Source organism: Hemiscyllium ocellatum, chromosome 2 (genome assembly GCF_020745735.1).
Source record: "Hemiscyllium ocellatum isolate sHemOce1 chromosome 2, sHemOce1.pat.X.cur, whole genome shotgun sequence".
In the NCBI taxonomy this organism is placed as follows: Eukaryota; Metazoa; Chordata; class Chondrichthyes; order Orectolobiformes; family Hemiscylliidae; genus Hemiscyllium; species Hemiscyllium ocellatum.
In genome coordinates, this window is record NC_083402.1 from 8,798,891 (window position 1) to 8,823,757 (window position 24,867).

The window sequence follows — 24,867 nt, forward strand, 5'->3', positions numbered from 1 at the left end:
CCCCACTCCGGCCTATCACCCTCACCTTGACCTCCTTCCACCTATCCCACCTCCATCGCCCCTCCCCCTAGTCCCTCCTCCCTACCTTTTATCTCAGCCGGCTTGGCTCTCTCTCTCTTATTCCTGATGAAGGGCTTATGCTCGAAACGTCGAATTCTCTATTCCTGAGATGCTGCCTAACCTGCTGTGCTTTGACCAGCAACACATTTGCAGCTGTGATCTCCAGCATCTGCAGACCTCATTTTTTACTCGTTAGGTGAACAGGGGCATAAACCTCAAAATCAGAGTGATTACTATCAACACGAGAACACCCTACTCCTGGGGGATACCAGCTGTTCACGACAGGCCCTGTGTTAGTAAGCACTGTCGATGCCACCGGGCTGTGGGTAACCTCGGCCACCACTCCTTCACTGCACTTGTACCACTGTTACTTTGCCTGACTCTCTCCAGCTGCAGTCTGGCCTGGCCTGGCCTGGCCTGGCCCAGCCCAGCCCAGCCCAGTGAGGGTCTCTTCCCAGAGCCCCGAGGCCAAGCTCCGCAGTGTTCCAGTTACAGCGATGCATGGACAAAGCTTGGTTCTGAATTTTACATTTCCATCCAGTCTGAATGACTAAAGTGTTGACTTTGCACAAGATCATTGATTGTGTCACTTGGATCCAGAGCCCTCCAGAATAGGCGTGTTTCACTGCATGTGCTGAGAGTTTGTGGAGTTCGTTCTTTCTTTAGTGTTGCTTTGAATCTCAGCTTTCTTTATCCCTTGTTACACCATCACAGTGGGTCTCCTCTCCCGCTCTCGTTTAATTTGTCTTGGTTTGTTTTCCCCACAGCAAACCACCAGCCACAGAGTGCAGTAGAGGACCTGTTCCCTGGCACGTGGTATCTCACCCGAGTGGATGACAAACATCGTCGTGACTACGCTCGGAGGCCAGTCCTGGAGAACAGCAGCTTTGAGGCTGGGTCAGGTGTTCTCCAGAGCAAAACCACCGCGGCTGAGGTATGTGGGACCCAAAATACCATTATCAGTAAATCCCAGTATTCCTCAGAATGATTGAAGGGAACTGACATTTGTCAAAGCATTTCATTTCATTTGAAACATGTATAATGTCTAGTGAAGGGGAGTGTGCGTTAGACAGAACCGAGACATTGAAGAAAGGGAGCTCATTTGAATGTTCCTCTTCAGATGTGAATTTGGGTCATGTGGTATTTGAATTTCAGTGTCAGGGTGTTGCCAGTGTGTGTCGCCTGTGTTTCCAAAGACCGATGGGGATCCTATCAAACTATTTATCCTTTTAGCTGTTCATGACAAGCAAGGTGTAGACTATAACTAGCTAATCCATACTGACAAAACCCCCGACACACTGTTTGACACTAAATGTGAATCTGCAATTGGACAGCATTTACTGGATAATCCTGAAACATGTGAAGAGTTACACTGACCACTAACTTGGCATTATCACTTGGCTTACAGGATGGCAAGCTTGTGTGTACTAGAAGCTACATGCATTAATTTCTTTTTAGATAGAAAGCACTTACACACATTTTATCTGATTCAACTGAATAAAATACATGACATTCGCTGGTTCATTTGTCTAGGCAGTTGCCCTGAACAATCGGGGCCTTCTTGCCTGTCTTTAAAATGTAAACACAGCCCGCAGTTTACTGTTATCATCATTAATTAATGCGTTCTCCACGACAACACTTCTATCAATCAGTGCGCTATCCTTGGGCAATGTACATGTTGGTCTTCTCCTTGAATTTGTTTTCTTGGTTGGATGAATACAAGATGCAAAACTTTCTCAATCTCCACTTTGTCAGTTCAAAATAATCATTTGGTATCGGCCAGTTGTTCTCTGAGGAACAGGGAGGTAGGCAGAGAGCAAGGTGAAGTGGTCGGAAATGAGAAGGGAAGTTGTGAGCAGAATCTTCAGTGAGAAAAGAGGAAGCCAAGGTTTGAAATAAGAAACTGGGCAATATGAATAGATTAGAAATAATCCAGTGTGTGCCTGGAGAGTGACTAGATTGAGAGATCATTTTGGGCGCTGGGTCATGGGACTGACACAATCGTTGGATCCAATGGGATTATAGGATCTGGTGAGGTTGGGGGATCTAGACATTTGGGGCAGAAGGATCTGAACGGTTGGTGGAAATGTGGGATCTGATGGGATTATGGAATCCCAGGAACTGGAGTTATGGGATCCGACAACAGGTCTGATGGGATTACAGGATCTAGTGGGGTGATGGGATTGGGTGGGCTGGTGCATTTGAGGCAGTAATAGGATGACGTTGGATTGTGGGACATTGTGTTAAGGAAGATGGTGCAGGGCTGTGGTGTGAAGGTGGGGTGACTGTTTCAAGGACAGAAGTTCTTGATTGGTAAGGGGATTGAAGTTACGAGGAGAAGGCAGGAGAATGGGGTTGAGAAGCATATCAGTCATGATTGAATGTTGGAGCAGATTTGATGGGCCAAATGGCCTAACTCTGCTCCTCTATCTTATGGATGTGCTGAAGATGTCCATGTTATTCACAGTGTGCACCAAGTCCTGCCAAGAAAATGCCCAGGATTCCAGGAACAGCTGCACAAGCTGGCACTGCTAACCTCAGCAACGGAGAGCACTGAGCTGACGTCGAGAATGTGGGGGAGCAAAGAGGACAAGAGAGAGAAAATGAACAATCTCCCCCAGCCCCGGCAAGTCTGATCCATGTGGGTGGGATTCCTCTGACTTCTGGGGAAGGAACGCTGGATAGATATCTGAAAATGAATTCTTGGGTCTTCTGCAAGAAGGTGTCCCAGACCAGCCACCTGATGTACAGTCAGTCTGCAGCACACACCTTTTTTTTCAAACTTTGTTTGCATTCAAACATTGTATTTTAAAATTCTGTTTACTGTGCGTGGAACGGGTGGGTGAGCTTTGAATGCTTGTACGTTGCATTCGATCTGTGCGCTCCCGTGCGCTCCCTTTACTGCTTTGTAATTTAGCTGTTTGCTTCCTTTCTGTTTGATGTGATATTTATGTCTGTGCAGTGAGTTGGTGCCCAAGCCGATGAAGTACAGACAAACCTCAGTTGTTCATTGATGCATCATCTTCTCCCCACGCCCAGTAGCTGTTTCTGATCGTGTTGAAATTTAATTTTATCCAGTGAAAAAGAAAATCCTGAACCTGCACATGTTCTGAAGTGAGTTATAAAATGTAGGATCTGTTGTAAAGTTCTTTTTAAATTAAAAAAAAAGTGTACAAACTCACGAAACGGATATCTTTGGGTTCAGTTTTCATTTTGAAAGTTGTATTAATGTCAATCTGTTTGGATGTGTTATGAAACGTCTCCGTGACAAATGGGACTTGAACCTGGATAAAGTAACTCTGCCACCCCTTCATAGGAGCCTCCTGCTCACTTCAAAAGTATTTTCTAAATCAATTATGTTTCAAATTTCTTCATGGTATGTGGGCATTACTGGCTGGGCCAGCATTTATCGTCCATTTAATTGCCCAGAGGTCAATTCAGAGTCAACCATTGAGAGTCTGGAGTCACACCGGCCAGACCATGTAAAGTCAAGCTTCCTTCCCAGCAAAGGCAGTTGGAGCTGAGGTGAATAATGTTTCTCTGATTGGAATGAAAAATGTTGTGGGTTCCTCTTGAGCTCTGTAATACAACTACCACCTCAAAATGACTCAAGTGCTTGGAGCACAATTTGAAATTTGCGGGTGATTAAAAAACCCAGCAACAAAAATGTGACTCTGACAACAGCCAATTTCTGAAAGACATAGAGAAACCGAGCAGGTGAAGTATAATAGGGATGTGTGAGAGATGCTGCAGTTTGCGAGAGATGACGAGGAGAGACAGTCTAATCTATTGGTAATCTTTCAAATTGGTATCAGAGCAGAGGAACCCAACCAATTCACAAACCTCGAGGTCGCAGGTCTTGTTACTGTAATGGTTAGGGGATATAGAATACGAGAGAAGTAGGGTGTACTGTACTTGTGTGAAGCACTAGTTCATCCTCAGCTGGAATACTGTGTCTAGGTTCAGGCCCTGTACCTTAGGAAGAATGAGAAGACATTGAGGAGAGTGCAGAAAGGATTTACACGAATGGTTTCAGCATTGAGAAATTTCATTTATGAAAATGGATTGGAGATTTTGGGACTGTTTCCCTTGATGAAGGCTAAGAGTAGATTTGATCAAAATGTTCAAAACCATGAAGGATCTGGGTAGGGAGGGAGAGACTGTTCCCTTTGGGACAAGGATTGTGAGCAAGTGGGATCAGATTTAAGGTATTTGGAAAAAGAAGCAATGGAGCATGAGGCTGAATATTTTCATGTAGCGAGTGTTCAGGGTTTGGAGTGCATTGGCTGACAATGTAGCGGAGGCTGGTTCAATCAATGCCTTCAAGTGGGAATAGGATCATTACCTGAACTGGTTTGTCTGACTCTAGAATGTGCAGGGTTATGAAGAGAAGGTGAGAGTGTGGCACAAGGTGAAATACTCGATCAGCATACACACAATGGGCCAAACGGCCTTGTGCATTGTGACCATTCTGTGGGGCACATGGTTTTGTAAACCAGGATGAATACAGTCTTAGCTGGAGAATTCTGGGATCCGCATTTTAAGAGGAATGCTAGGGCCTTGGTGAGTAATACCAGGGATGAGTGTCTCCCATATTGTGAAGAGACGGGAGAGGCTATATTCATCTCTTTTCGAGTTGTAAAATTAAGATTTGGGTTACTAGAGGCATTCCAAAATATGAAGTTTTGATAGAAAAGGCAGAAACACACAAGGTGGTAACAAAGAATCACACGTTTACATCATTTCACCGGAGAAGAAATGAGAAGGCTTTTCACTGTCAAGAGTGGGTAAGGTCTGCAATATGTTGCCTGAAAGAATGACAAAATTAGATTCCATTGGCACCTTCAGAAGGCAATTGAGTCGGTACTTGAGGAGGATTGATCTGCAGGGTTGAGATAAAAATTGGAGAGCTCTCTCAGAGCAGTCAGATTGTGACTGTAAGACAGCCAAGAGCAACAAGGATGTGGGAAATAGATGCCTGTCTTGCCCCAGAGACTCCCACATCTGGAGAGTTCATTTTGAGCAACATTTTTCAATTAAAATACCGTAAAAACTGTTGAAAGCTGAAGAGTGAGTTGTTTTTTCCTACCATTAAAGTCTCAGATGCATTCTACAGCACCTTCCAAACTCATGACCACTCCTATCTAGAAGGACAAGGACAGCACATACATGGGAACACTATGTATGTTCCTCTCCAACTCACTGACCATCCTGACTTGGAAATATATTGCCATTCCTTCACTGTGGCTGGGTCAAAATCCTGGAATTCCCTCCCTAGCAACATTGTGGGTCAACCTGAAACACATGGACTGGAGCAGTTCAGGTATGGAACTCAACACTACCTTCTCAAAGGCAACTAGGAATGGGTAATAAATGCTGGCCCAGCCAACGTCACCCATACCCTGTAAATGAATTTTTAACAGCCCTCCAGAGGAGGAAACTTGTCACCATTGGGCTGACCTGGAACCCTTGTCCTATATCCCATAACTGTCCTGAAATGCCTAATTGTCATCTGAAATAGCTTTATGAACAACACAGTTGTATCAACCACTCTCAAGACAGGTGATGTGCAATAGATGTTGGTCTTGTCATTAACATTCCTGTCCTGAGAATGAATATTTTTTAAAAAAGCTATCTAGCTAGCCCTTTCACCTACATTTCATCAGGCTGAGAGCTTTGAGGTCAGAATAAGTAGGTGACAGTCAAAGTAAATAGTTTTGTGCAGCCTGTTCTGTTGATGTGAACTTTGTAACATTTATCTGTTGATAAGCTGAACAAAGTTCTGGGGCATCCGTTATCAGGTTGAGGTAAGGGTATTGAGGGCAATGTCACTGTTTGTTAACTCATTCCAACCTGTGAATTCTGTGCATGTCAAAGTGAGGAGTGTTATTGCCAGGGAATGGGACAGGTTTCTCATTCAGACACCCTGTGTCTACATAACGCAACAGACGGGAGAGACAGTCCAGTTCTGCCACCTGAGAGAGGATGCAACGTGTCTCTGCCCCAATATCCTTAAAGGGGGTGATGGAGTAGTTAGGATCACTTTACTCTTGTGGCAGAGTCGAAGACAATGGGGCATAATCTTAAAATTAAAGTTGGTTCATTTACTTAAGAATACACGCATTTACTGCTCCTGGTGGGGAATACTCGATAATACCTTAGTATGATTGATTTGGTGCTAGTTTAAAACGGAAGTTCAGAGGTATGTAATAGCATCTCTGCATTTTTGTATCATCATTCACTCAAAGGATGTGGTGTTACTGGCTGAATCAACATTTATTGCCCATCCCTAATTGCCCAGAGGGTTTGGAATCACATGTTGGCCAGACCAGATATGGGCGTCAGTTTCCTTCCCTAAAGAACATCTGTGAACCAGATGGGATTATTTTCCAACAACTGACAATGGTTTCATGGTCATCATTAGACTCTTCATTCCAGATTATTTTATTGAATTCAGATTCCACCATCTGCCATGATGAGATCTGAAGCTGGATCCCAGAATATTACCTGGCTTAACAGTCGAGCACCAGGCCATCACTGTCCTTTAAATAGAGAGAAGAGAAAGAACACATGAATTAGGAGCAGGACTCAATGAACAGTGATGGCAGGAAGTACTTGCACCAAGTCCAGTGGAAACCTGGAACTCTGTCTCTGTTCCCAGAGCTTTGGTGCTGTGGACCAATTGGAGATTAAAGACTGAAAGGTTTTTGCTGGGTCAGAGTATGAAGGGATAACGGAGTTGATTTCAGATTGGTCATAATCTACCTCTTGTGGTGGAACAGGTTAGCTTCCTTTCCACAGCTTCCCATCTTGAGCCTTAGCCCCATTCACATTCTGCTACACCACTGTGACCTTCCTAGTTTTGTGTTGTGGCTCCCTGACAGCGAGGAATTCAATTCTGCCCTGGCCCAACTCCACAACAAACTCAACTCATGCTGCACTATCGTTGAGGTTTTCCTCTGATTGAGCTGTCCCCGAATTGTCAAACCAGACCCCAGAGACAAAGGTTCAGAGTTTAAACCAATACGGTGTTTGTTTGACATTTAACATTAACTAACCCCCTCCCCATCCTCAATACATGAGCTTCCAAAGAGAAAAACAACCTATGGGACTTCCCCCAAGTCCAAACTGAGAACGTAGAACAGTACAGCACAGAATAGGCCCTTCAGCCCTTGATGTTGTACTGGCCCCGACAAACAGAACACAAGGGGAAATCTTAGGACAACTGGCGTAGAGATGAGTTTAGTTATTGAAACATACATAGAAACTAGGAGCAGGAGTAGACCATTTGGCCCTTCAAGCCTGCTCCAAAACTCAATATGATGGTGGTTGATCCTCTAACTCAATGCTCTAATCCCGCTTTCTTCCAATGCCCTTTGGTGCCTCAAAATCTAAAAGTATATCTGTCTCTTTCTTGAATATATCTAGTGATTTGGCATCCGCAGCCTTTTGTGGTAGACAATTCCACAAGATCACTTTAAGATGATGAAATATGTTTCCATTTAGTCTGCAGTGGTCTACCCTGTGTCCTGGGACTCTATCCCCTGGATCTAGACTCCCCATCCGGGGGAAACATCTTTCCTGCATCTAGTCTGTCATGCCCTGTTAGAATTTTATACGTTTCAATCAAATCCCCTGTCACCCTCTAATGAATACAGGCCCAGGTGAAGTATGGGACAATACTGGCAGTATTAGTCCAGTGTACCTTTGCTGCACTCCCTCTATGGGAGGTCTATTCTTTCTTAAGCAGATGCTCAAAGGGGAAGTGAGAGAGCCAAAAGGGAGAGAGAGAGATGTTTGGAGGGGGGAATTGTTGAGCTCAGTGCCAGATAAGCACATCCACCCACAAGGATCACAGGACCAGGACAAGGAGGCTAAACAATACCTGCAAAGCTATTGGTCGTTCAGTGAGTGTGTGGATGTCCATTGCCTGAGCTCTGGGGAGGAAGGATTAGAAGGTACACAAGGAACTGGCACAAAGGGAACCCTGAGATTTTGAAGGGTTATCGGACTGAGGGTGGAAACACAGAATGGTCATGGAGGAATCTGAATCCGAGGATAAGAATTTTAAAAATAGAAGCTTTGGTCAAACAACAAGGAGGGCAATTTCGCTGGTGGTTTGTCGTGGTATTGAGGTGCTTAGATCCAAATCCAACCTTGCAGTCCAAGCTATCGGTTTCCCTCTGGGCACCTCTGGTATATTTAACACAAAAACACATGCCCACTGGGCACCAATCTATTGGCAAGCGACAGTTACAGCTTGTTACAAAATAGAAAATCGTTCTTCCTGCTTGGGAAGCTGGTGAGACCTGCCCCTCTGGTTCATCTTACAAAATCAAACACAGCTTGGAGGTCTGCCGCGCCACCCCGCGCTCTTTCCTCGGCTCCTTGGCTCCAGCCAGTTGCCGGGAGAGTGCCGGCACGGTGTCAGGGGCTCTCCTCCTCTGCACCCGGTGCAGCACGATGCGGTAAGTGCCCGTGATGGGGCTGCGCGAGTCCTTGCCGCTGTTGTCCAGGATGTGGGTGTCCGTCACCCCCAGGCGGGTCAGCGCCCGCTTCACCTCGGCCTGGTCCCCCCTCAGAGCCTCGGCAGAGCCGGCCAGGTGGGAGGGGTCCAGCCGGAAGGGCTCGTGGCCCTTCGGGAGCCGGACGCCCCCCATCCACTCACTGCGGGCGATCTGAGCCACGGTGTGCCGCTCAGTAGGTGCCGGTCTCAGGATACCGCGGATCAGCCTCTGGCACGGCTCAGTCAGATGCTGTGGCAACTGGTAGCTGCCCTCCAGGATGCACTTCTTCAGCTTGGCCACAGTGTCTGCCCGGAAGGGCATGGTGCCCACCACCATGAAGTACAGCAGCACCCCCAAAGCCCAGATGTCCACGAAGATCCCCACGTAATTCTCATCACGGAAAAGCTCAGGTGCGGCGTAGGGGGGTGAGCCGCAGAAGGTGCTGAGCAGCTGGTCTCTGCGGCACGTGGTGCTGAAGCCAAAGTCGCCCACCTTCACGCAGCTGTCGGTCACGTAGAAAACGTTCTCCGCCTTCAGGTCCCGGTGAATCGTATTGTTCTCATGCTGCGAGAGCAAGGAGGGAGGGTGGGGGAGGGGGAGGGGGGAGGAGACAGGAATCACAACCGGTCAAATAAAATCAAACCACCGCGGGCACTGCAAATCTGACATGGAAACTGCTGGAGAAGTGGCAACAGCCCTGGCAGCAGCTGAGGTGTGGGGAACAGGACCAGCTAGTGAACTAGAACAGCAACCACCCCAGCACTCACAAACGGAGCTGTGTTAGAACATTATTCAGATAAGCAATGACATACTACAGCAACCCAGATCTCCAGAAGACAGAACAGAAACGCCTATTCAAGGCATTTAAACAAAATAGGTGCCCCAAGAGCACTATCCTCCAATACTTACTTAACAAATCTAAAAGAAGAATACACTACATGACCAGACAAAATAGTGACCACATTGTATATCAAGGACATATTAGAAATGACTACCTGAATACTCAGAACGCAGGACTTAAAAATGTGCTGCTGGAAAAGCGCAGCAGATCAGGCAGCATCCAAAGAGAAGGAGAATTGATGTTTCGGGCATAAGCCCTTCTTCAGGAATGAGGAGAGTGTGCCAAGCAGACTAAGATAACAGGTAGGGAGGAGGGACTTGGGGGAGGGGTGTTGGGAATGCGATAGGTGGAAGGAGGTTAAGGTGAGGGTGATAGGCCGGAGAGGGGGTGAGGGTGGAGAGGTCGGGAAGAAGATTGCAGGTCAAGAAGGCGGTGCTGAGTCTGAGGGTTGGGACTGAGATAAGGTGGGGGGAGGGGAAATGAGGAAGCTGGAGAAATCTGCGTTCATCCCCTGTGGTTGGAGGGTTCCTAGGCGGAAGATGAGTCGCTCTTCCTCCAGGCGTCGTGTTGCTATGGTCTGGCGATGGAGGAGGCCAAGAACCTGCATGTCCTTGGCAGAGTGGGAGGGGGAGTTAAAGTGTTCAGCCATGGGGCGGTTGGGCTGGTTGGTCCGGGTGCCCCAGAGGTGTTCTCTGAAACGGCCTGTCTCCCCAATGTAGAGGAGGCCACATCAGGTGCAGCGGATGCAGTAAATGATGTGTGTGGAGGTGCAGGTGAGTTTGTGGCAGATATCGAAGGATCCCTTGGGGCCTTGGAGTGAAGTAAGGGGGGAGGTGTGGGCGCAAGTTTTGCATTTCTTGCGGTTGCAGGAGAAGGTGCCGGGAGTGGAGGTTGGGTTGGTGGGCGATGTGGACCTGACAAGGGAGTCATGGAGGGAGTGGTCTTTCCGGAACACTGATAGGTGTGGGGAGGGAAATATATCCTTGATGGTGGGATCCGTTTGGAGATGGCGGAAATGACGAAGGATGATAAAATGTATATGGAGGTTGGTGGGGTGGTAGGTGAGAACCAGTGGGGTTCTGTCCTGGTGGCGATTGGAGGAGTGGGGTTCAAGGGCGGAGGAGTGGGAAGTGGAGGAGATGCGGTGGAGAGCATCGTCAACCACATCTGAGGGGAAATAGCGGTGTTTGAAGAAGGAGGGCATCTGGGTTGTTCAGTATTGGAACTGGTCCTCCTGGGAGCAGATGTGGCGAAGGCGAAGGAATTGGGAATATGGGGTGGCGTTTTTACAGGGGGCAGGGTGGGAAGAGGTGTAGTCTAGGTAGCTGTGGGAGTCAGTCGGTTTATAGTAGATGTCTGTGTTGAGTCGGTTGTCTGAGATAGAGATGGAGAGGTCTAGGAAGGGGAGGGAGGAGTCTGAGACAGTCCAGGTAAATTTGAGGTCGGGGTGGAAGGTGTTGGTAAAGTGGATGAACTGTTCAACCTTCCTCATGGGAGCACGAGGCAGCGCCGATACAGTCATCGATGTAGCGGAGGAAAAGGTGGGGGGTGGTGCCAGTGTAGCTGCGGAAGATGGACTGTTCCACATATCCAACGAAGTGGCAGGTATAGCTGGGGCCCATGGCTACTCCTTTGGTTTGGAGGAAGTGGGAGGATTGGAAGGAGAAGTTGTTCAGGGTGAGGACCAGTTCAGTCAGTCGAAGGAGGGTGTCAGTGGAAGGGTACTGGTTGGTTCGGTGGGAAAGGAAGAAGCGGAGGGGGATGGAAGTGTATAGGGACTGGATGTCCATAGTGAAGATAAGGTGTTGGGGGCCGAGGAAGCGAAAATCATGGAGGAGGTGGAGGGCGTGGGTGGTGTCCCGAATGTAGGTGGGGAGTTCATGGACTAAGGGGGACAGGACCGTGTCGAGGTATGCAGAAATGAGTTTGGGTGGGGCAGGAGCAGGCTGAGACAATGGGTCGGCCGGGGCAGTCAGGTTTGTGGATTTTGGGCAGGAGGTAGAAACGGGCGGTGCGGGGTTGTGGGACTATGAGGTTGGAGGCGGTGGAAGGGAGATCCCCTGAGGTGATGAGGTTATGGATGGTCTGGGAGATGATGGTTTGGTGGTGGGAGGTGGGGTCATGGTCAAGGGGGCAGTAGGGGGAGGTGTCCACGAGCTGGCGTTTAACCTCAGCAATATAAAGATTGGTGCGCCAAACTACCACCGCGCCTCCCTTTCCATGAGCTGAACGCAGAGAAACTTAGTGGTCCACAAACCAGTGAACACCTTTCACCAGCTCTACACAAAGGTTAAAGACCTGAAACCTACATCCAATAGAATGAGCATGATCTATAAGATACCCTGTAAGGACAAAGGGCAACTAGGGAGAAAATAGGGCCCCTCAAAGATCAGCAAGGTGGCCTTTGTGTGGAGCCACAGAAAATGGGGTAAATACATATTCCCAATTCCTTCGTCTCCGCCGCATCTGCTCCCAGGAGGACCAGTTCAAATACCATACAGCCCAGATGGCCTCCTTCTTCAAGGAATGCAGATTCCCCCCAGACGTGATTGACGATGCCCTCCACAGCATCTCCTCCACTTCCTGCTCCTCCGCCCTTGAGCCCCGCCCCTCCAACTGCCACCTAGACAGAACCCCACTGGTTCTCACCTACCACCCCACCAACCTCCATATACAGCGTATCATCCGCCGTCATTTCCGCCAACTCCAAACGGACCCCACCACCAGGGATATATTTCCCTCCCCTCCCCTATCAGCGTTCCGCAAAGACCACTCCCTTCGTGACTCCCTCGTCAGGTCCACACCCCCCACCAACCCAACCTCCACTCCCGGCACCTTCCCCTGCAACCGCAGGAAATGTAAAACTTGCGCCCACACCTCCTCCCTCACTTCCCTCCAAGGCCCCAAGGGATCCTTCCATATCCGCCACAAATTCACCTGCACCTCCACACACATCATCTATTGCATCCACTGCACCCGATGTGGCCTCCTCTATATTGGGGAGACAGGCCGCCTACTTGCAGAACGCTTCAAGGAACACCTCTGGGACGCCCGAACCAACCAACCCAACCACCCCATGGCTCAACACTTTAACTCTCCCTCCCATTCCACCGAAGACATGCAGGTCCTTGTACTCCTCCATCGCCAGAACATAACAACACGACGGTTGGAGGAAGAGTGCCTCATCTTCCGCCTGGGAACTCTCCAGCCACAAGGGATGAACTCAGATTTCTCCAGTTTCCTCATTTCCCCTCCCCCCACCTTGTCTCAGTCGATTCCCTTGAACTCAGCACCGCCCTCCTAACCTGCAATCCTCTTCCTGACCTCTCCGCCCCCACCCCACTCCGGCCTACTACCCTCACCTTGACCTCCTTCCACCTATCACATCTCCATCGCCCCTCCCCCAAGTCCCTCCTCCCTACCTTTTATCTTAGCCTGCCTGGCACCCTCTCCTCATTCCTGATGAAGGGCTCTGGCCCGAAACGTCGAATTTCCTGTTCCTTGGATGCTGCCTGACCTGCTGTGCTTTAACCAGCAACACATTTTCAGCTCTAAATACTAAATGAGTATTTTACATCAGTATTTACAGTGGAAAAGGATTTGGAAGATATAGAATGTAGGGAAATAGATGGTGACACCTTGAAAAAAGTTCATATTACAGAGGAGGAAGTGCTGGATGTCTTGAAAATGCACAAAGGTGGATAAATCTCCAGGACCTGATCAGGTGTGGCCTAGAACTCTGTGGAAGGCTAGGGGAATGATTGCTGGGCCTCTTGATGAGATATTTGTATATATAGTTGCAGGTGAGGTGGCACCATGTTTGCCAACCTCCAGTAGCGGAAGACTGGAAGTTGGCAAATGTGGTGCCACTGTTTAAGAAAGGTGGTAAGGACAAACCAGGTAACCATAGACCAGTGAGCCTGACGTCGGTGGTGGGCAAGTTGTTGGAGGGAATCCTGAGGGACAGGATTTACATGTATTTGGAAAGGCAAGGACTGATTCGGGATAGTCAACATGGCTTTGTGTGTGGGAAATCATGTCTCACAAACTTGATTGTGTTTTTTGAAGAAGTAACAAAGAGGATTGATGAAAGCAGAGCAGTAGATGTGATCTATATGGACTTCAGTAAGGCATTCGACAAGATTCCCCATGGGAGACTGTTTAGCAAGGTTAGATCTCATGGAATATAGGGAGAACCAGCCATTTGGATACAGAACTGGCTCAAAGCTAGAAGATAGAGAATGGTGGTGGAGGGTTGTTTTTCAGACTGGAGGCCTGTGACCAATGGAGTGCCACAAGGATTGTTGCTGGATCCTCTTCTTTTTGACATTTATATAAATGATTTGGATGTGAGCATAAGGGGTATGATTAGTAAGTTTGCAGATGACACCAAAATTGGAGGTTTGGTGGACAGCGAAGAAAGTTACTTCAGATTACAACAGGATCTTGATCAGATGGGCCAATAGGCAGATGGAATTTAATTCAGATGAATGTGAGGTGCTGCATTTTGGGAAAGCAAATTTTAATGGTAAGGTCCTAGGGAGTGTTGCTGAACAAAGAGACCTTGGAGTGCAGGTTCATAGTTCCTTGAAAGTGGAATCGCAGGTAGATAGGATAGTGAAGAAGGCGTTTGGTTTGCTTTCCTTTATTGGTCAGAGTATTGAGTACAGGAGTTGGGAGGTCATGTTGCGGCTGTACAGGACATTGGTTAGGGCACTGTTGGAATATTGCGTGCAATTCTGGTCTCCTTCCTATCGGAAAGATGTTGTGAAACTTGAAAGGGTTCAGAAAAGATTTACAAGGATGTTGTTAGGGTTGGAGGATTTGAGCTGTAGGGAGGTTGAACAGGCTGGGGCTGTTTTCCCTGCAGCGTCGGAGGCTGAGGAGTGACCTTATAGAGGTTTACAAAATTATGAGGGACATGGATAGCGTAACTAGACAAAGTCTTTTCCCTGGGGTCGGGGAGTCCAGAACTAGAAGGCATAGGTTTAGGGTGAGAGGGGAAAGCTATAAAAGAGACCTAAGGGGCAACCTTTTAATGCAGAGGGTGGTACATGTATGGAATGAGTTGCCAGAGGAAGTGGTGGATGCTGGTACAATTGCAACATTTAAGAGGCATTTGGATGGATATATGAATAGGAAGGGTTTGGAGGGATACGGACCGGGTGCTGGCAGGTGGGACTAGATTGGGTTGGGATATCTGATCGGCATGGACGGGTTGGACCAAAGGGTCTGTTTCCATGCTGTACATCTCTATGACTCTATGACTGTGAAAAACACTACATAGGACAAACAGGAAGAAATCTGACTGTACGAATGCACAAACATTAGCTCGCCACTGTCAGACGCAGCAGTACTGTCTCATTTCAAACCACACAGACAACAAGGGATACAAATTCAACTGGGACGATATAACCATCCCAGTACAGGTGAAACGGAGACACGCCAGAGGATTCCTTCAAGCCTGACACTTCAACCGGAAATCAATCAATAAACACATTGACTGGACCGCATACACAAACCACTCAGACACAGAACCGCAAGTACCAAAAAAAGCCGCGTAAATACCAGGTGGGACAGACCACCAACACTGTATCGAAGATGCACTGATGATGTCACCTAGCAAGGCAACAAAATGTCTACAGAAAACCACACCGACTCGGCTAACAAATCTACTCATCCACAACCCGAGTTACAAATCTTTTCAAAAACTCGAAACACCTATGGGCGTGACACCCTCAAATTAACCCAATGATGGGAGACCAACACCACCTGCCTGAAAGCCATGTATGAAAAACTGTATTTCCTACATGAATGTCTTAGGAAACAGGTACTGCCAACAAATTTAAAATACAAACCGCCTGTCAACAGCCAGCAGGCAAGAAAAACAGCAGGACAGAATTGCTGCAAAATGCTAAGGGTTATGATCACAGATGCCCACAACCGTCTCCACAAATATAAACGAGAAATTGCACGCCAAAACACTCTGTCCTCCAATACCACCGACCCAGAATGGACCACCCATTAGAACAAGCCAAGACTATACAACAACACAGGAGACAAGCACTACAGGAAAAACGATCAAAACTCACGCACAACGATACAGACAACACAGAGACATGGATAAAGAGCCTCTCAGACAGACCACTCAAAGACTCAGGAAAATCCATCCTGTTACATGGACTAAACCTTTACGACAAAAGTGCCAGCAAAACCAACTTCCTTCAGCATGATAGGCCACACTGAAAATCTACGGACTGGATGAAGAAACACAGTAGACTATCAGACAGATGGTAGCTCCCATTCTCAACAGAACAGGAAACTGGATCACACTCATCACAGAAGACAGGAAAGCACTGGGGAAACTCAAAAGGGATGAGAACATAGTAATACTACCAGAGGACAAAGGAAGGATGACAGTAATACGAAACAGGGACCAGTACATGGAGAAAGCAAACAAACCACTCCGTGATACTGCTACTTACCAACAGATGGCGATAGACACAACCCCACAACTCAAGAATAGGATTACCATGAAACCAAAGCAACTTCTGTACACTGGGCAGGAGATATCAGCAAAACAAACCTGCAAAAGAAGAAACCCAACGGATCCAACCCAACCTGATTCTACAAGACTACCCAAGGTTCACAAAGCAGGAACACCTCTCAGAGCTATTCTCTCACTCCCAGGGACACCTACCTCTGGGCGAGCCAAAGAGTTACAAACAAGACTAAAACACCTCACAGAATTCTCCAACCACTCCATTCACTCCTCCCAAGTGTTCCTCAACATCATCAGAAATACCACAATAGAGGAGGATGAAATAATGATTTCATTTGATGTAACAGCACACTTGACATCTGTAGACAATGACCTAGCCAAGGATACCAATGCCACATTATTGGACAAAGTGGTTACTGGGATACCAAAGACACCAGCAGCATCAAACAGAACAGCATGCTAATACTACTACACCTATGCCTCAAAACTCACTTTACAGTCAATGGACAAGTGTACAGACAAGCTAACGGCACACCAATGGGGTCCCCGATATCAGGACTGATAACAGAAGCAATAATGCAATGCTTGGAATGGACAGCTGTCCCCACCACCCAGCCCAAACTCTGGCTCTGGTATGTAGATGACCTTTGCCATCATTAAACGTACACATCTGGAAGAAATCCACCATCAAATCAATAAGATCCTCACCAGAATAAAGTTCACAGCAGACTCCCTTCCTGGACATATTAGTGGAACACACACCGGTGAACTCCAGACCAGTGTGTACAGGAAGATCACCCACACAGACCAGATACTGGTGATGGGATGGGAAGGCCATCCATAGGCCATCCCACCCAGAACTCAGTTTTCGAGGTGGCAAGGAAAAGGTGGGCATCCCTCTATTGCCAACCCCTTACCCACCCTGCTATCTCTGGAGGGTCAGGTTCTGCCCACAAGCCTCACATTGGATGATGATTATTTTACATAAAGTGTTTCTGGTCAATGGTGACCCCCAGGATGTTGATAGTGGGGGATTCCATAATGGCAACACCATTGAATGTCAAGAAGTGTTGGTTGCATTGTCTCTTATTGGAAAAGGTTATTGCAAAGCATCTGTGTGGCCTGAATGTTACCTGCCACTCTACAGCCCAAGCCTAGACATTGTCCAGTTCTTGCTGCATTTGGACATGGACTACTTCAGTTTCTGAGGAGCTACGAATGATGTTAAACCTTGTGCAATCATTGGCAAACATCCCCACTTCTGACCTTATGATGGAATGGAGGTCACTGATGAAGCAGCTGAAGATGGTTGGGTCTAGGACTGCAGATGCTGGAAACCAGAGTTTAGATTCGAGTGGAGCTGAAAAAGCACAGCAGGTCAGGCAGCATCCGAGGAGCAGGAAAATCGATGTTTCGGGCAAAAGCCTATTCTCCGTCGCATCCAAACAGCTTTAATTTTATTTACTAACCTGTTATGGAGGGCTTTATCAAAAGCCGAGTGAAAATGAAATAAACATCCATCTATGTTATGAGTAACATCCTCAAAAAACTCCTGTTTATCAAACAGGATTTCCTTTTCATAAGCCCACACTGACTCTGCACAATGTTGCCATTCATGTCTAAATGCCCAATTATCATGTCATTAGACCGACAGACCTGGACAGCACAGAAGGAGACTACTCCACCCATTGTGCCCGTGCTGGTCTGACTGCACTAATCCCATTTTCCAGCATTTGGCCCAAGGCATTGGAGGCACTGGTGATGCAAGTGAATAACAAAAAGCTGCTTAAATTTCTGACCCAACCACCTTTTCAGGCAGTGAGCTCCAGACTCTCATCACCCTCAACTCTCCTCTTAAACGTCTACCTCTTACCTTAAATTTACAGCCCACAGCTATTGATTCTGCCACAAATGGGAAAAGCCTTTCCCATCCAACCTGTCTATGCCCCACCTATCCTTTTCCACCACTATTCAGGTCCCTCTCAGCCTTTACTGCTGCAAGGAAAGCCAACTCAGTCTATTCAATCTTTCCTCATAGCTCAGCCCCTCCAGCCCAGGCAACACTCTGGTAAATCTGTGGGTGGGACAATGGCACAGTGGTTAGCACTGTTGCCTCACAGCGCCAGAGACCCGGGTTCAATTCCCGCCTCAGGCGACTGACTGTGTGGAATTTGCACATTGTCTGTGTGGGTTTCCTCCCACAGTCCAAAAATGTGCAGGTTAGGTGAATTGGCCATGCTAAATTGCCTGTAGTGTTAGGTGCAGGGGTAAATGTAGGGGAATGGGTGGGTTGCGCTTCAGCGGGTCGGTGTGGACTTGTTGGGCCGAAGGGCCTGTTTCCACACAGTAAGTAATCCTCTCCAATTTCTCTACTCAAATCATATCCTTCCCTTAATGTGGTGACCGGAACTGCACACAGTTGAGGCCTGACTAGCATTTATAATGGATTCTAACACTTTTTCCTAACACTGACATCAAGTTAAGAAGTTTGGAATTCCCTACTGTCCCTCCTCCTCCCTTCTTGAATCATGGAGTTATGTTTCCCACCTTCCAGTCTGTAGGATCCTTTCAAAATTCTGTAGAATTACAAAAAATAACCACTAATGCATCCACTCTCCCAATTCCGACTTCTTCCAACACTTGAGGATGAGGCTCAGCAGGTCCAGGAGATATATCAACCCGAGTACGATCTCTTTACTAATACTGACATCTTTCAGATCTTCAGTTTCACCGTCTTTTGGTGCGCTAGAATTTCTGACAGATTGTCTGCTTCCTCTTACTGGAACTAAACAAGCAGGAGGCTGGAAGAACACAGCAGCCAGGCAGCATCAGGAGGCTGGAAGAACACAGCAGGCCAGGCAGCATCAGGAGGTGAAGGAGTCACCTTCTGAAGGATTAAACCCAAAATATTGACCCCTCCCAGCCTCCTGATGCTGCCTGGCCTGCTGTGTCCTTCCACCCGCCTGATGCTGCCTGTCTTGCTGTGTCCTTCCACCCTCCTGATGCTGCCTGTCTTGCTGTGTCCTTCCAGCCTCCTGATGCTGCCTGTCTTGCTGTGTCCTTCCAGCCTCCTGATGCTGCCTGGCCTGGTGTGTCCTTCCACCCTCCTGATGCTGCCTGTCTTGCTGTGTCCTTCCAGCCTCCTGATGCTGCCTGGCCTGGTGTGTCCTTCCACCTCCTGATGCTGCCTGGCCTAGTGTGTCCTTCCAGCCGCCAGGCCACTTTGGATTCCAGCATCTGCAATTGTTTTTTTGTCCTCTTACTGGAAGACAGATGCAAAGTATTTGTTTAGTTTCTCCTGCATATCTCTTTTCTCCCCAGTAAGTTTTCTGGCTCCCCGTCTAAAACAGGCCTACATTCATCTTTGCTAAACCTTTCTCTTTGACACATCAATAGAAGCTTTCACAGTCCACTCTTATATTGCGCACTCGCTTACACTTATATTCTCCTCTTTCTTCCTCACCAGTTTCTTGGACTTCCTTCGCTGGGGTTTAACTTGTTCCCAATCCTCAGGCTACATTCCACAATCTTACCAGCCACCTGGCTTCATCTAATGCGATCTTTAATATGTTTATGTTAATTTGGGTGTCTGTGCCCTAAAGGAATGTATGTCTGTTGTAGACCTTATAGTATTTCTTAGTACCAGCCAATGTTGGTCAACTGATCAATATTTTAACATAATCTCCCAACCCACCTTGCTGCTCATACCCCCTTAGCTTGCTTTGCTCAGATTTAAGATCCTAATTTGTCAATGTCATGTTCAAACTTCATATTATTTTTGTTTGTTGATGGGATGGGGGGCATCACATGCAAGGCCAGGATTAATTGCCCAGAGGGCAGTTAGGAGTTAACCATGTTGCCGTGGATCTGGAGTCACATACAGACCAGTTTCCTCATTTCCCCTCCCCCACCTTGTCTCAGCCAATTCCCTTGAACTCAGCACCGCCCTCCTAACCTGCAATCTTCTTCCTGACCTCTCCGCCCCCACCCCACTCCAGCCTATCACCCTCACCTTGACCTCCTTCCACCTATCCCATCTCCATCGCCCCTCCCCCAAGTCCCTCCTCCCTACCTTTTATCTTAGCCTGCTGGACACACTTCCCTCATTCCTGATGAAGGGCTTATGCCCTAAACATCGAATTTCCTGCTCCTTGGATGCTGCCTGACCTGCTGTGCTTTTCCAGCAACACATTTTCAGCTCACATATAGACCAGACCAGACGAGGACAGCAGATTTCCTTCCCTAAAAGGCATTAGTGAACCAGATGGGTTTTTACACAACAATCCAGCGATGGTCACTACTCTGGCAACTTTTATTCCAGATTTTTCTTTTAATTCAACTCAAATTTCACTCTCTGCTGGGGTGCGATTTGAACTCACATCACTGGAACAGGGTTCAGATTTATAAGCCCAGTGCCAATACCACTGCACCACAAGCTCCCTGATGGTCAGTAGTACTCTGGTGATTGAGGAAAGAGTGGAGGTGGCAGTTTTTAATCATAACTTTAAAAAGGAACACACACTTGATAAAACAATTTATAAAAAAAGGAGCACAGGGCCACAGCAGAAGTAGTGGGACCAAACAGGTATCTCTTTGAACGGCATGGTGGCACAGTGGTTAGCACTGCAGCCTCACAGCGCCAGAGATCCAGGTTCAATTCCCACCTCAGGTGACTGACTGTGTGGACTTTGCACATTCTCACCGTGTCTGTGTGGGTTTCCTCCGTGTGCTCCGGTTTCCTCCCATAGTCCAAAAAATGTGCAGGTTAGGTGAATTGGCCACGCTAAATTGTCTGTAGTGTTAGGTGAAGGGGTAAATGTAGGGGAGTGGGTTGCACTTCGGCGGGTTGGTGCGGACTTGTTGGGCCGAAGGGCCTGTTTCCACACTGTAAGTAATCTAAGAACCAGTAGAAGAACAATGGGCCTCTCCTAAGCTGTAACTCTCCAGCATTGTGTGTGCTTACCATGTGTTTAACAGCTGAGACAATCTGTGCAAAGACCACCTTGCTGTCCTCCTCGGAGAGTCTGCCCTCGGTGCTGATTTTGGTGAACAGTTCGCCCCCACCAGCATACTCCATGACCAAGTGAAGTTTGGACAAAGTCTCGATCACTTCGTAGAGCCTGATGATGTTGGGGTGGTGTAGGCGCTCCATGCTGGAGATCTCCCGAGACAGCAGCTGCTGGGTCTTCTGTCCCAGTTTTGCCTTGTCCAATATCTTGATGGCGACTTTCTCTAAATGTGAGAAAGAAACCAGGTCACACCACCTCTCCCTCTGCAAGGAGACTCAGGTACAAACACAGATTGATACCAATGGCATGTTAATGATATTGTTGAGATACAAAGGGCCATGGGCTTGTTTAATGAAATACCTCGAGTACTTCTTAAGAGAGACTGCTGCATTGGGTTCGAGCAACTCCCCAAAACTACATTTCTATCCCAATTTTGTGTAACTGTCATTTTTCGGGTTTTCTTTAGTTACAGATCCTCTTTAAAGGGTTACTTCCTTCTAACACAAAATAATTTAGTGAGAGAGTGGTGCAGGAGCATTATCACTCCCCGACCCAAGTGCTGAATGAAAAGCGGTGTCTCCCAATACCCTCAGACTTCACGCGGGTACAATTCTAGCAGCGACACCACGTCAAAGTTCAATGATATAGTGTGCACGCCCACACGCGTGGTAGGAGTGAGGATTGAGGCAGCGAAGATGGGGGGGGAGGGGGGGGAGAGGATGTGGGGCAAGAGGATAGGGGGTGGAGTGGGGATGGGCGAAGGATGGGGATGGAGGAAGGGGGGTGTGAGGATGTAGGGGAGTTGTAGATGGAGGAAAGTGAGAACGGCTATGGGTGAGGATGGGAGTGTGATGATGGGGAAGAATGAGAGAGTGAAGATGGGGGAATATGAGGATGGAGGGGAGTGAGGACTGGTTGGGGTTAGTGAGGATGGGGCTGGTGAGACCATAGCTGAAAATGTGTTGCTGGAAAAGCGCAGCAGGTTAGGCAGCATCCAAGGAACAGGAGATTCGACGTTTTGGGCATAAGCCCTTCTTCGGGAATGAAGGGCTTATGCCCGAAACGTCGAATCTCCTGTTCCTTGGATGCTGCCTGACCTGCTGCGCTTTTCCAGCAACACATTTTCAGCTCTGATCTCCAGCATCTACAGACCTCACTTCCTCCCTGGTGAGAACATAGTCAGTGAGAATGAGAGATGGAAGGGAGGGAGGACATGGAACAGGGGCAGGTCAGTGAGGATGAAGAATTGTCAACAAGCTGTATTAGGGAGACAAAGGCTCCCCCTCTTCCAGCCCCCCAATTACCAAGTCATATTCCCCCACCCCTGCTTGGTGGTCCACCTCCTCCCTCTCTGGCACTCCTGTCAGTGAATACAGACTAATGTAAATTCCAGCCTGAGATGCAATGACCAATTAACACCCAGCAACTGAGTGTTTGATCCAGTTCATTAACATGGAACTGGATCTACCCAAATGCTCATGAACAATAACACTCACTTTCCACAGGTTTATATCCTAACTAGACTGATTAGGTTCAAGGACTGCTCTCTTTCTCTCGAACTGAAAATAACAAATGCTGGAGCTCCCAGCAGGTCAGGCAGCATCCATGGAGAGAGAGCGAACTAACGTTTCTGGTCGAGATGACTCTTTATCAGAGCTGCTCGGTTTTAAGTACAGATTCCAGCATCTGCAGCAGTTTGCTCCTGCATTCCTCGCTCTCTCTCTCTCTCACATGACTTATAGAAAATAGCAGGTAGGTCCAATCAGTTCATTTCTTAAAAACAGCAACGAGCTGCAGTACGGAAGGGTACACTACAATGCTTTGTATCTAACCCCATGCTGTCTCTATCTTGGGAGTGTTTGATGAAAGAATTTCAATAACATATTTTCTGTTGTGTGTGTGTGGTACAATCATGCAGCAATGGTGACAACCCCACCATGAACCTGGGGGTGGGTGGTATTCTCTCCCTTCCCTCTGCCTGCTGTATTAAACCGTTGCTCCTTATTGAGGGTCTCGCCTCTTCACTAACTATACACAGCTTGTGGGTTCAGTTAGCAGTCTGGTCTCAAATCCTATTCTGGGCTCCCAGTATTGTATCCTGCTCCTTTTGACCTGTTTGAGGGATAATCAAATACCTGTCTGTGCTTCTGCTAGACTCAGTTATCAAAATTGCAGCCCTCTCCTGGCTGAGTGAACCTCACAGGTTCTACCCTCTGTACATCTCAGCTCCTTCACATCTCTACTCCACATCTAATTTCACTTCCGTTCACCCACGGGGATTTTCAAACTTCACCCTTGATGCCAGGTCCATGGTTTTTTCCATCTGTGTCTGTGTCAGCCTCTCTGAGATATCTGCCCTTCACTACCTCCAGCTGCCAGAGGAAGGGGTGGAGGCTGGTACATTTACAGCATTTAAAAGGCATCTGGATGGGTAACTGAATAGGAAGGGTTGAGAGGGATATGGGCCAAGTGCTGGCAAATGGGACTAGATTAGGTTAGGATATCTGGTCGGCATGGATGAGTTGGACTGAAGGGTCTGTTTTTGTGCAGTACATCTCTATAACTCTTGACCATTCCCGATTTTAATTGCTCCACCACCTGCCTGGGCCCGAAATCCTGGAATTTGCTTCCTAAACTCTCCGTCTCTCTCGGTCTCTCACTCTCCTGCTTTATGATGCCCATCACATCTTTCCTTTTTGACCTTCCTTCTGTGTTAACATTGCCCTGACGGTCTCACTGTCAAATTGCTGTTTGAGACGACAAACAGAAAATGCTGGGGAAACTCAGCAGGTATGGCTGCACTGTGGTGAGAGAAACAGCGTTAATGTTTCAGCAGTGAACCAGAACCCCAGAACAGTTCCGAAGAAGGGTCAATGGACTCGAAACATTAACCTCTCCACAGATGCTGCCAGACCTGCTGAGTTTCTCCAGCACTTGCTGTTTTGTCTCGGATTTCAGGCGGTTGTGTATTTGGTTTTGCTATTGGGCTGAAATGCCTCAGGATGATTGTGACCGTATTAAAGAGGCTGGACACAAGCTGCTGTCGTTACTTTGCTGAGCATCGGTCAGCAGTGAGCGGCCGGGCACGCCATCAGTACAGAGCAACCCCTGGTCTTGGGGGCTCTCGTTACCTCTGGTGAGCAAGTGGATGCCGAGTTTGACCTGTGAGAAGTTTCCACTGCCTATCTCGCCTCGCACGCGGTAGAACCCGATCCGCTTCCCCAGCGTCAGCTCCTTGACCGCCCGCTCATCGTGTGCCATCTCCTGTGACAGTTTCTCCAGAGGGGTCAGTCTACGTGGCTGCCCAGCCCCCTCCTCAAAGATCTCTGGCCGAGTGCTGTCCTCCGAGCTGTTGTCCCGACTCCACTGGGGATAGTGCTGGTTCACCATGGTGCCACCATTGGCATAGACTGTGGTCATAGTCTGGAAGGGGCACTTCTCCGCGTTCGGAATGGGCTCTCCTTTCTAAGCCTACATCCCACCTGGATCTTGGCCTGTGCCCTGGTGGGTAATACTCTGGCTGCGGAGATGAATGAAAGGTTCTGGGTTCAAATCCCACTCCCGTTCTTGGATACAACAGAGAAAAATCAAAGTGACAATCCTAGCACACTGTCAAAGGGAGGCACAGATTTTGTAAATGAGGGATCCACAAATCAGACTCTCTCACATGGGTGTGAGAAGTTCCATGGTCACTATCTTGTGGAGCAGGACCCTCAACTGATACCACTTAGAAAAAAACAGGTTATCTGGTTAATATTGTATTGCTGTTTGTGGAATCTTGCTGTATGCAAATCAGCTGCCAGGTTTCCAAATATTACAACAGTGATGACACTTTTCATTGGCTAATCAAGCGGTCCAGGATGTCCTGAAGTCGTGCAAGTCACTATATAAATGCAAATCTTTCTCAGCTGGAGTTCAAGGTCCAGGCCATGGAATAACTTGGCCTTC

At 47.8% G+C, this 24,867-nt stretch overlaps 2 protein-coding genes across 6 annotated transcripts in view; one reads left to right on the forward strand and one right to left on the reverse strand.

Moving 5' to 3' along the window:
* hmgcs1 (3-hydroxy-3-methylglutaryl-CoA synthase 1 (soluble)) overlaps positions 1–3,250 on the forward strand; it is a 59,850-nt gene extending 56,600 nt beyond the window's left edge. For all 5 annotated transcript variants that reach the window (XM_060834438.1, XM_060834423.1, XM_060834445.1 and 2 more), the window contains exons 8-9: positions 828–994; positions 2,528–3,250. In XM_060834438.1, coding sequence (XP_060690421.1) covers positions 828–994; positions 2,528–2,617 — 257 coding nt within the window. In that variant the 3' untranslated portion in view covers positions 2,618–3,250. The remainder of the gene's footprint in view (positions 1–827; positions 995–2,527) is intronic.
* Positions 3,251–6,552: 3,302 nt separating this feature from the next.
* LOC132826648 (serine/threonine-protein kinase NIM1-like) lies at positions 6,553–24,854 on the reverse strand. Its single transcript, XM_060842634.1, has 3 exons — positions 24,051–24,854; positions 20,874–21,142; positions 6,553–9,131 (listed from the first exon to the last, which is right to left on the reverse strand). The coding sequence occupies exons 1-3, from the start codon at positions 24,337–24,339 to the stop codon at positions 8,388–8,390; spliced, it is 1,302 nt and encodes a 433-aa protein (XP_060698617.1). The 5' UTR covers positions 24,340–24,854; the 3' UTR covers positions 6,553–8,387.
* Positions 24,855–24,867: the final 13 nt, after the last annotated feature.